This window comes from Drosophila montana, unplaced genomic scaffold, assembly GCF_035044405.1.
Source record: "Drosophila montana isolate Dmon_TW-CO22-7 unplaced genomic scaffold, ASM3504440v1 contig_3845_1, whole genome shotgun sequence".
NCBI classification, from domain to species: domain Eukaryota; kingdom Metazoa; phylum Arthropoda; class Insecta; order Diptera; family Drosophilidae; genus Drosophila; species Drosophila montana.
In genome coordinates this window covers 33,224-45,287 of record NW_026998717.1, presented here as the reverse complement: position 1 = coordinate 45,287, position 12,064 = coordinate 33,224, and the positions used below count along the sequence as shown (strand labels likewise).

The following is a 12,064-nucleotide window of genomic DNA, read 5'->3' as shown; positions in this document are numbered from 1 at the left end:
TTGCATCAAACTTATTTTCAAATCTTTACATAAGAACTTAATGAATACTTATTTCAGCGATTTGAGAAATTTCATCCGCAACAGTGGTAAATTGGCGGTTGATCGGTTTCAAACTCATTTTCAAAGATCTTTGAGAGAATTTATTTTATACGTGCCACGGGCAATCTGGGGTATACCCGCTAGTTTATATACATGTATATGCATAAGAACGTCGGAACTCGCATCTGCTGTTAATGCTGAACGACTTAATAAATAAAAACTGATTATGATGAACATTTTTCTGAAAACTGAGCACTGTCCAATTTTTGGTAGTACTTAATTTAAATAACACATCTACAACTAGAGTTAAATACTGCCTCTAAGCTACCAAAAATTACACTATCGCCGAAGGATAATCGTTGCATATTAAGAGCGAGTTCCCGGTTTGGAACAAATTTAACTCTTTCCTATTATAACGTTATCGCACTTTAATGATCGTTAAAACGCAAACTTGCAAGATTTGCTTAAAGGAAAACTTGAACGGTATCGCGTGAGGGCATCAACTAAAAGAGTTCACGATTTAACATAAATGCTGCCCTTTCCAGCTCTCTCTGCACCAAGTCCTTCCACACAAAGTACCAACTCACAGCCACTCCCTTCTCCAAAGTGCAGAGATATTTTGCTACAAACACACAAGGATTGCTCCTATGCATCACTATTATGAACATTTCTTACAAACAAGAAAAATTAAAATAAATTAAGATAAACAATTAATTAAACATTTCAAATACATTGTTTTTCGTCTGCCCTTTTTGACGTCGAGATTGAAATTGTTTGACTGTTCAACCACTAACCAAATAACATATTGACCGGACAAACCCTACTTTCGATGGTGACATTCGATATTTCTGCGGCTGGTCCAAACTCGCCTTCGTTTTTGTTCGGGTTCGAGACATGCCCGCATGCTCTCAGAAGCAAGACAGTAAGAATACATATGGCCTGTGTCGGGGAACGGCAACGCTGTCTTTTTACTCGCTCACTCTACAAGAAACTGCTGTGGCTTACTCTCATCCATATGATTTGTGCGATAGAACGGCATCGCTGTTTTTTATCTCGCTCCCACTACAGGAAACTGCTTTGGCTTACTCTCAATGCTCTTTCAATTTGTCTATGTACCGTTTAAATGTTTGTGTGTGTATGTGTCCGCACAAGCAAAAATGACCACAAATTCAATTTTTCTCAAAAGTCGGTGGCATATCTTCCCTTTTGAGGGGACGAGTAATATGAAATAATGAAAGGGTTTGCCCCGTCGATGCGAAATTCTTTCATTTTAGCTCGTTATTCTTCGAAAGGGTACCTAAGAGTTAGCATGTGTGCATTTAAAATTTTTTGGACTTGCTATTCACGCATACTTGCATATTTTGTATATGAATAGAGGCGTTTATGCGCTTGTGTGCTTGTCGGTCCCTGCCTGCCTGTCCGATGCAAATTTGGCAATATTTTTGGACTTCTGAATTTCGAGCTCTGCGCACACACACACAGAGACACAAATGTGTGTGAATGGGCTGATCATGGGCGCAAAATTTAAAAATATCATTATTGGCACGAGTCTGACGCGCGCCCTTCTTTTTATGATTTAGGGCTTGAATTGAGGAATGAATGTTGACCCCTTATTACCTGCAGCAGCCCGTTGGGCCGAAAGGGTCAACTTTTGGCAAACACCTGCACCTGCATATGTAGGTCAAGTGACTGATCACTTAACTAATTTTAGGAGCAATTATATATTGATAGTATTAATAATTTTATTGTCTTAAAATATTTAGCTTTTTCATATATGAGTTTGATCTACAGGTAGGTAGTTGTGTAGGTCTGTTCTGCTACAGATGTTGTAGCTTGTTGATATTGATTGTGCGGACTGGGATGGGACTACCCCTAGAGAACCGATAAGCCAGCCGGCGTGGCCCAAAAGGATCAGTTCCGTAACTAACATGACTATTCTTCAAGCCCGAGACAGAAAATTACCATAAGACTAACCGATACTACCCCTTTTCATTACACTCCAAGGCAATTATCATACTATGAGAGGGAGAGAGTAGCTGAAATTATAGAATATTAATTTAATAAAAAAATAATTCGACATAGTAACTCTACCTCTTAATCTCCCATAGTACTGGTTCAGATGGAATCAGTTGGTTATCGTGGTTTAAATAAGTAACAGCTCAAGATGTCCCACTGTTTGAAAAACCACCACACACGAAACTTTGCGCAACAACAATCGTTCAGCAAGAGCAACACTAGAACAAGCTATATACATTAGAAATGCTAAACCATTATAAGCACACCAAATAACAAACGACTAAACTACAAAACAGACACAGAAAATTGCGCTCAGTTGAACAGATACTTATTGAACAGTCAAACAATTTCAATCTCGACGTCAAAAAGGGCAGACGTAAAACAATGTATTTGAAATGTTTAATTAATTGTTTATCTTAATTTATTTTAATTTATCTTGTTTGTAAGAAATGTTCATAATAGTGATGCATAGGAGCAATCCTTGTGTGTTTGTAGCAAAATATCTCTGCACTTTGGAGAAGGGAGTGGCTGTGAGTTGGTACTTTGTGTGGAAGGACTTGGTGCAGAGAGAGCTGGAAAGGGCAGCATTTATGTTAAATCGTGAACTCTTTTAGTTGATGCCCTCACGCGATACCGTTCAAGTTTTCCTTTAAGCAAATCTTGCAAGTTTGCGTTTTAACGATCATTAAAGTGCGATAACGTTATAATAGGAAAGAGTTAAATTTGTTCCAAACCGGGAACTCGCTCTTAATATGCAACGATTATCCTTCGGCGATAGTGTAATTTTTGGTAGCTTAGAGGCAGTATTTAACTCTAGTTGTAGATGTGTTATTTAAATTAAGTACTACCAAAAATTGGACAGTGCTCAGTTTTCAGAAAAATGTTCATCATAATCAGTTTTTATTTATTAAGTCGTTCAGCATTAACAGCAGATGCGAGTTCCGGCGTTCTTATGCATATACATGTATATAAACTAGCGGGTATACCCCAGATTGCCCGTGGCACGTATAAAATAAATTCTCTCAAAGATCTTTGAAAATGAGTTTGAAACCGATCAACCGCCAATTTACCACTGTTGCGGATGAAATTTCTCAAATCGCTGAAATAAGTATTCATTAAGTTCTTATGTAAAGATTTGAAAATAAGTTTGATGCAAATCAGACATAACTTAAAACTTCACCAAAAAATCTTGAATCGCACTTTCCAGTGAGGAAGCTTTGATTATTTGAAAAATGTGAAACACGTCTCAAATGATTTCGAATGAAAAATTTGTATAGATCTTTGGAAAGAAATTTGAAAACGAAACTACACCCACCAAGTCTTTGACCCCTATTTCCACAACGGAGGAATACATTTTTTCAAAAAGTGCGCGCCCAACTCGCTCGCAGGGTAATGAGTGAAAATATGACCTTTATGATGCCCTTGGCCTACACGGTCGATGAATCACCAATCCCGATTGTGCCTATCGGTAGCAGTGCACCGAAGATATGAGTGTATGGGTAGCAAATTTGGGAATAAATTTCTCTGCTGCCCATAGCAACAGGAGAGTCAATTTTGAGTTGCGCAAGCGCAACGTTTTATTATTTCCACTCCAACGAAATTGAATTCTAGAAATCTTATATTTGTCGAGTTCGCAAAAGTAATAATGTCGCTTATCGTAAATATAATAAACACGACTATTTAATCTCGTGGCGGACCATAAAAAGAAAACATTGTTTCGGGCACCAAAATTTATGGCACTATTATCAGTGGCTGTTAGTAATACGATAACAAAACTAAAAGGAAATAAAATAATAATAATAAAAGTACCAGCCAAGGAGCCACACGGAGGACTACATGCTGGTCCATCCACCTCGCAAGCACGTCATCTGTGGCCCGCGCAAGAGTGCACGTCCACGACTACCGGCGATTTTTTGCCCCGTCGCTGACGCCGAAAGTAGACCAGGAGGCTAAGCGGCCACGGGCGAGACCACGCCGATACATCCGAGAGTCTGTTCCATTACGCCCATCCTCGCCCAGAGCAACAGGCAGAGTCAGACGCAAACTCATCTGCGAGCTCCCTGAAAGAGAGAAGTTTTTTGCGATTATTAAATTAAGGTTTTTTTTGTTAATTTTAAATGTACTTACGCATATAGATATATATATATATATATATATATAATATATATATATATATATATATATATATATCCGGTGCCATGTATTAATTTGCATTTGCATAAAGTGCCAACGGCGAGGGAACGACCCAAATGTGATTGCGGCCACCGACAATAACCTTTGTCAAGTTTCTCCGCTTGTTCAAGATCGTACGAAAATCTTGTTTAACAGCATTTTGTAAAAAAAAAACAAATGAAATTTTAGAAATTAAGATTAATTGTTATAATCATACGATATTGCGCCGAATAATACGCTCCTATTGAGTATAAAGAAATGTCCGGCTAAAAGTTTGTTGATGGAGGGGTGGAGAATGTCCACGTCGTTCGTGCCGTCTTACATCTGAAATATAAGGGGTAGTGAAATGCAAATTAATAATTGGCACCGGATGGGCGGGAGTCCCATGGCAACAACAGCGAAGCCACCAATTGTCGTCCGATTTGTTGTTATTGAGATTTTCATAGTTTTGTCACCTAACCAAACAACATATATGTAGATGGGACATGCAGCTCAATGAATGTGGACTATCCAAATTGTTCACATCTGGTCCAAACTCGTGACAGCATGAGAGTAAGAAATACATATGATTTGTGTGGTAGAACGGTATCGCTGTCTTTTTATTCGCTCACACTACAGGAAACTGCTTTGGCTAACGCTCATCCATAGGATTTGTGCGATAAAAATGCAGTGCTGTTTTTTTATCTCGCTCGCACTACAGGAAACTGTTTGGCTTACTCTCATCCATATAATTTATGCGTTGTACCTAAGCTTTGGCACGTGCTTTTAACATTTTTTGGACTTGCATGCACGCACACTTGCATATTTTGTATATGAATAGTTTGAATATAATAAGTCAATAAAATCATTAATACAATAAATACATAATTGATGATTTTAATTTTTGCACAAATATCCGCTGGTCATAAAATTATTCAAGTGATCAGTCACTTGACCTACATATGCAAGTGCAGGTGCTTGCCAATCGTTTACCCTTTCGGCCCAACGAGCTGCTGCAGGCAATAAGGGGCCAACATTCATTCATCAGCTCAAACCCGAAATCATAAACAAGTAAGAGGTTCTAGTCGGGAGCTCCCGACTAGGATATACCCTGAAACCTCATATTCCTACACCAAATGCAGCTGGCACTACGCGCTCGTTTGCTTTAGCACTTAGTAATAAAGATAAATAAAACAAGTAAGAGGTTCAAGTCGGGAGCTCCCAACTAGGGGATACCCTGACCCTAAACCCTCTTATTGTCGAGATATATATATATATATATATATATATATAAATATATTTATTTATTTATTTATTTATATATATATAGTGACATATCCATAGTCGCACCCACCCTTTAACATAACTTAGCACACAAGCATAAGCATAAGTATAAACATTTCCAATATTGTAAACAAAAAGCCTGGTGATAACATCGACATTGGTCAAGATCAAACTGTCCCCCTTTGGTAGACATAAATAATTCACCCTAAATATCACGCCACTGTCAATGTTCCCATCAGAGTACTATCCCACGCATAATTGCTGACGCAGCTCAAACTTCACTCAATTTTGACTCAAACTCTCTCAAAACGAAGTTTGCTAAGCGACCGCAACAGATAAATGAATTAGTTAAGATTCGGGAAGCAAATCTGAATGTACTCATCATAAGAAGTAGCCGTTAAGTGAAAATAAAGAATTGAAATATATTTTTTTGAAGTAATTAAACGTGCAAAACCTTCGGGTCACTAGTAGTGTAATAACATCGACCCTTCGGGCAATAAAACTACTACAGTTAATAACGACTGGCTTTGCATATCTTTTGATCCCTGCAATACGTTATTACTGGGTCTTATCCATAAGACACACACACAAAAAAAAAACATTAAAACAAAGTGCAAAGAAATAAAAGTGCAAGAAAACCATAAACTCAAAGAAAAAAAAAAAACTATTTAAAGTGTATTACACCAAAACCATGACGATGGAGTTATCAGAACAACACCTCAACCAGGCCCTTTCACAACTTAGACAGGTGCCATGTTTTGACGGATCAACAGAAAATCTCAACGCTTTTATTAAAAGGATCGATTACATCCTACATCTTTATCCAACCCGAGATGTCAGACAACACAGCATCTTATACGGAGCCATCGATTTGAAGAACTCCTTCGACGCCTATACAACACGAATTACCAGGGAAACGTCCGTAAGTTCATCGAGGATCTCGAAAATAAATCTTATGTTATATTAAACGAGTTAGCTTTAGAAAATATACCTAGCAATACGACACTTTATACAAATGCCATGAATAACACAATTAAAGATGTAATAACAAAAAAATTACCCGATAGGCTTTTCATGATGTTAGCCAGATACGACATAACGTCGACACAGAAACTTAAACAAGTAGCGCAAAGAGAAGGATTATACGAAAATAGCGTAACTGATAGACCTAAAACTAATAACGTTCAGGGAAATCAAATAACAATCGTAGGAACACGGGAAATTATCAGCAAAATGCTAACCCAGCCACCAGTTCAAGTGGCTATTCCAACACGAATCAGAGTTATCATGTACAAAATAAACAGCACACTAATTCCGAAGACAATCAAAAGGCTCACCACGAGTTCCAACAGAAATAAAATCAAGGTAGAACCCAAAATCCTTTAAACTATCAAAATCAGCCCCATTCACGCATGAATGCGCCAAACCCTCCGAATAAACGTCAAAGAGATAGCAACAGTTGGCAGATGAAAATGGACACATCTGAAAATTTTCATCGGAACAAACGGAAGAAATCCATTCATAAAATTGATTATGAACGACGAAGTTCTAAAATGTGTCATTGACACAGGTTCAACTATAAACCTAATGAAAACAAACTGCTTAAATTTTCCAATATACAACGAAACACTAAAGGTTCACACCATAAATGGTGTTATTGAATTAAAACAAAGCATAAGACTAGGAGCAAGCAAAATTTGTCCGAGTAATCAAAAATTCTATATTCACGACTTCTCAGAGCATTATGATGTTCTGATTGGGAGAGAATACCTTGAAGCATGTCAAGCAAAAATAGACTATGCACAAGGATCCGTAACCTTAGGAGAGTTTATCTTTTGTTTTAGATATAATGACGAAGAGGTCGAAGAGGACATGACCGCACAAGAGTGCCTTGATCCACCCTCAAAAGAGGACAGACCATTTAACTTCGCTATTAATAACGAATTAACAGAAAACAATGAGTTTAGGCTAGAGCAGCTAAACCCAGAAGAAAAAGAAAAAATTAAAAATGTTTTACATCAATTTCGTGATATCCAGTACCATGAAGGTGACAATTTGACTTTCACTAGTACAATTAAACACAAAATTATAACAAAACATGAGGACCCAATTTACAAGCGTCCATATAAATATCCTCAAATATACGATGAGGAAGTAAATAAACAAATAAGCGATATGATAAAACAAAATATCATACGTAAATCTAAATCCCCTTACTGCTCACCAGTAATAATCGTTCCAAAGAAAAACGATGCATCTGGAAAGCAAAAATTCCGGTTAGTCATAGATCACCGCAATCTCAATGAACTAACTATTAATGATAAATACCCTATCCCGATCATGGATGAAATATTAGACAAACTTGGAAAATGCCAATATTTCACAACCATTGATCTAGCCAAAGGCTTCCACCAAATTCAAATGGATCCTGGTTCAATACCCAAGACCGCATTTTCGACTAAACATGGCCCTTACGAGTACACTCGCATGCCATTTGGTCTTAAGAATGCACCTGCAACGTTCCAACGTTGTATGAACAATCTCTTAGAAGATTTAATTTTTAAGGATTGTCTGGTCTACTTAGACGACATTATAATTTTTTCCACTTCATTGGAGGAACACATATTGTCGCTACAAAAAGTATTTGAGAAGCTTAGAGAAGCTAACTTAAAACTACAGTTGGATAAATGCGAGATCAGAGAAGAAACTGAATTTCTCGGTCACATCATCTCAACTGAGGGTATAAAACCAAATCCCAACAAAATACAAGCAATTGTCAAATTCCCAATTCCAAAAACCCCAAAAGAAATTAAATCATTTCTAGGATTATGTGGTTTCTATAGGAAATTTATACCATATTTCGCTAATATAGTAAAACCATTAACACTTAAATTAAAAAAAGGAGCAAAGATCAATATAAATGACAAAGACTACGAATCAGCGTTTGAAAAGCTAAAAGTACTCATAACATCCGATCCAATTTTAATATACCCTAATTTCAAAAAACCATTTTCATTAACCACAGACGCGAGTAATATGGCAATAGGGGCCGTCCTTTCGCAAGAGCATAAGCCTATATGCTATACAAGCAGAACTCTCAACGAGCATGAGATAAATTATTCAACGATTGAAAAAGAATTATTAGCAATCGTTTGGGCCACTAAATACTTTAGGTCCTATCTTTTTGGTCGACAATTTCAAATCCTTAGTGATCACAGACCACTCGTCTGGTTAAATAACCTGAAAGAACCTAACATGAAATTACAACGATGGAAAATCAAGCTAAATAAGTTTCATTTCCAAATTAAATACGTCCCAGGAAAAGAAAACTATGTGGCAGATGCTCTGTCCCGAATCCAATTAAACGAAAACTTTCTAGGCGAAGATACCATTAGCACAAGAGCAACTATACATAGTGCTCAGGAAGATAACAGTAACCATTTACAAATCACAGAAAGACCCCTTAATTATTATAATCGGCAAATAGAATTTGAAAAAGGAACCGAGAACAAAACGAAAGTTACAAATTACTTTCATAATACCAACATAAAAATTACATACAAAGACATGACTAACGCACATGCCAAAGAATTAATAAAAGAATATTTATGCACAAAGAAAAGTGTGCTATACTTCCACAATGAAGCAGATTTTCCAATTTTTCAAGAAGCCTACTTAGAAATAATAAGCCCGAATAATTTAACGAAGGCAATGAAAACTAGTAAAAAATTAATAGATCTTCAAACATTTGCAGAATTCAAGGAACTAATATTGAAAAAACACAAAGAACTATTACATCCAGGAATTGAAAAAACTATTAATTGGTTCAAAGAAACCCAATATTTCCCAGATTATCAAAATTTAATTCAAAATCTAATAAACGAATGTGAGATTTGCAACACCGCAAAAACAGAACACAGGGATACAAAATTAACTTTCGAAATAACTCCGGAAATCGCTAATATCCGAGAAAAATATGTAATGAATTTTTACATAGTAGGAGATAAACAATTTTTATCTTGCATTGATATCTATTCAAAATTTGCATCATTAATAGAAATAAAAAGTAGAGACTGGTTAGAAACCAAACGAGCTATAATACAAGTATTCAACCAAATGGGTAAACCCATCGAAATAAAAGCAGACAAAGACTCAGATTTTTTGTGCACAGCTTTACAATTATGGTTAAAATCAGAAGCAGTAAATATTAATATAACCACTAGTAAAAACGGCATATCCGACGTAGAACGATTTCATAAGACAGTTAACGAAAAATTACGAATCATTAACAGCGACTCAGACGTCGAAAATAAACTTACAAAATTTGAAACAATACTTTACACATACAATCATAAGACAAAGCACAAAACGAGTAACAGAACACCAGCGGACATATTCATATACGCAGGTACACCAGAGTATAACACTCAAGCTAATAAAGAAAAACTAATAAATAACCTTAACAAAAAACGAACGAATTATGAAATTGACACAAGATACAAACATTCACCGTTAGTTAAATCAAAGACAACAACCCCGTTCAAGAAAACAGGAGAACTAAGACAAATCGACGATAAACATTTTGAGGAAACAAACAGAGGCAGGAAGATAATACATTACAAAACCAAATTCAAAAAGAAAAAGAAGACTAATCAAAGTAAATATAACAATTAATTAATAATGAATGCATGACAGGAATTTTAAACCAAATTACATCAGAATGTAGTTATACTAAAACTTTGAAAAATTTTCAAATTAACTATGTAGAACCAAATATAATTTTAACTTGGAATTTACCACAAACAATATTAAACCACAATTGTATAAATAACGAAATAACAAAAGAAGGAAACAATTTAATAAAAATCTTTAATTGTTCACTACAAATTAATGAAATTTAAATTTCAAACAACATGTTAGATTATACTCAAAACATTTATGTAGGCAATGATGTTATAAAAATAGAACCACTTTCGTTTGCACAAACGAAACAAATTATAAATGAACATACAAAATTTAACAATGTATTCCAGATAATTACAATAACCATATTTGTAATCACATTAATAAGTTTAACACTGTATTTAACATATAAATTCAAAAGCATACCTAAGGAATTAATCATAAAATATAAAAAACCAAAAGTAGAAGAAACACCTACAAAAATAGAATATACACCAATTGTAAAAGAAGAAAATATTACACTATACCCAAATTTAAACACCTGAGGACAGGCACTTTTCTAATGGTTGGGGGAGTGACATATCCATAGTCGCACCCACCCTTTAACATAACTTAGCACACAAGCATAAGCATAAGTATAAACATTTCCAATATTGTAAACAAAAAGCCTGGTGATAACATCGACATTGGTCAAGATCAAACTGTCCCCCTTTGGTAGACATAAACAATCCACCCTAAATATCACGCCACTGTCAATGTTCCCATCAGAGTACTATCCCACGCATAATTGCTGACGCAGCTCAAACTTCACTCAATTTTGACTCAAACTCTCTCAAAACGAAGTTTGCTAAGCGACCGCAACAGATAAATGAATTAGTTAAGATTCGGGAAGCAAATCTGAATGTACTCATCATAAGAAGTAGCCGTTAAGTGAAAATAAAGAATTGAAATATATTTTTTTAAAGTAATTAAACGTGCAAAACTTAATTATATATATGTACATGTATGTAACCCAGTCGGCACAAACTATTCAATATATACATTCCTTTTTTTTAAATTAATTTTAAATAATACACAAGGAAAAAGAAAAACTTATCTTAATCATACAATTTCTCTCTCTTTCTTATTTTAGAGCAACTCAAATTGGAACCCTTCGGGTTCCCTGGTCCTTGCCTCTAGACTAGGGTGGGGAAACGCTCTTGGAGAGGACTCACTCAGGTTCTTTCTTCATCGCCTGTATTGTTGCGCCGTTGCATCTCGTGCCCGGGAAAAATGTTGTGTGGCCCTGGCTGGCATCCTTCGGCGTGGGATACGGTCGCCTTGGTTCTCCTCTTTGGGCAATGCAATTTTTTGTATCCGTTAAATGTACAACTGTGTGAGTGTTCTTGTGTTCGGAAGTCTTGTATGTAATTTATGCACTTTAATTCCAGCAATATGTTTACATTTAAATTCTTGCGGCTAACAACGCATTTTCTGTGTGCGTAAACTGCTCCGACTGGCACTAATAAAGTTTTTAAATTTATTGTTTTATGATATACACAAAATCCAAATCATATACAATATATCGCACAACCAGACGTTATGGGCAGTTTTATATATTACATTTTACGTTATAATTTAGAAAAACCCCGATATAACGTAGCAACATGGTAATTTATTTGCATTGACCAAAATGGTACTCTTTAAGTTAATTCTACTTTGATTTTTTGAATGTAAGACGGTATTAGAATCTGGTTTCAAGCACGGTATGCCCGCCGTTGACCCCTGACAAACTCGAACTCCTCTTCTGCTTCTCCTCTTCTGCAACATCATCGGTGCCGAATTTCGGCACACGCATACTTGGACAAAGTGGGCACCGTTGCTGCCCATTTGCAAGCATTCCCCGGGGCAT

General features: G+C 35.9%; 1 protein-coding gene across 3 annotated transcripts in view; it reads left to right on the top strand.

Annotated features, from left to right (window-relative positions):
- The window catches only part of LOC135438073 (V-type proton ATPase subunit F 1), a 35,098-nt gene extending 23,381 nt beyond the window's left edge, over nucleotides 1-11,717 (top strand). For all 3 annotated transcript variants that reach the window (XM_064696196.1, XM_064696195.1, XM_064696194.1), the window contains one exon: nucleotides 11,306-11,717. In XM_064696196.1, coding sequence (XP_064552266.1) covers nucleotides 11,306-11,352 — 47 coding nt within the window. In that variant the 3' untranslated portion in view covers nucleotides 11,353-11,717. The remainder of the gene's footprint in view (nucleotides 1-11,305) is intronic.
- Nucleotides 11,718-12,064: the final 347 nt, after the last annotated feature.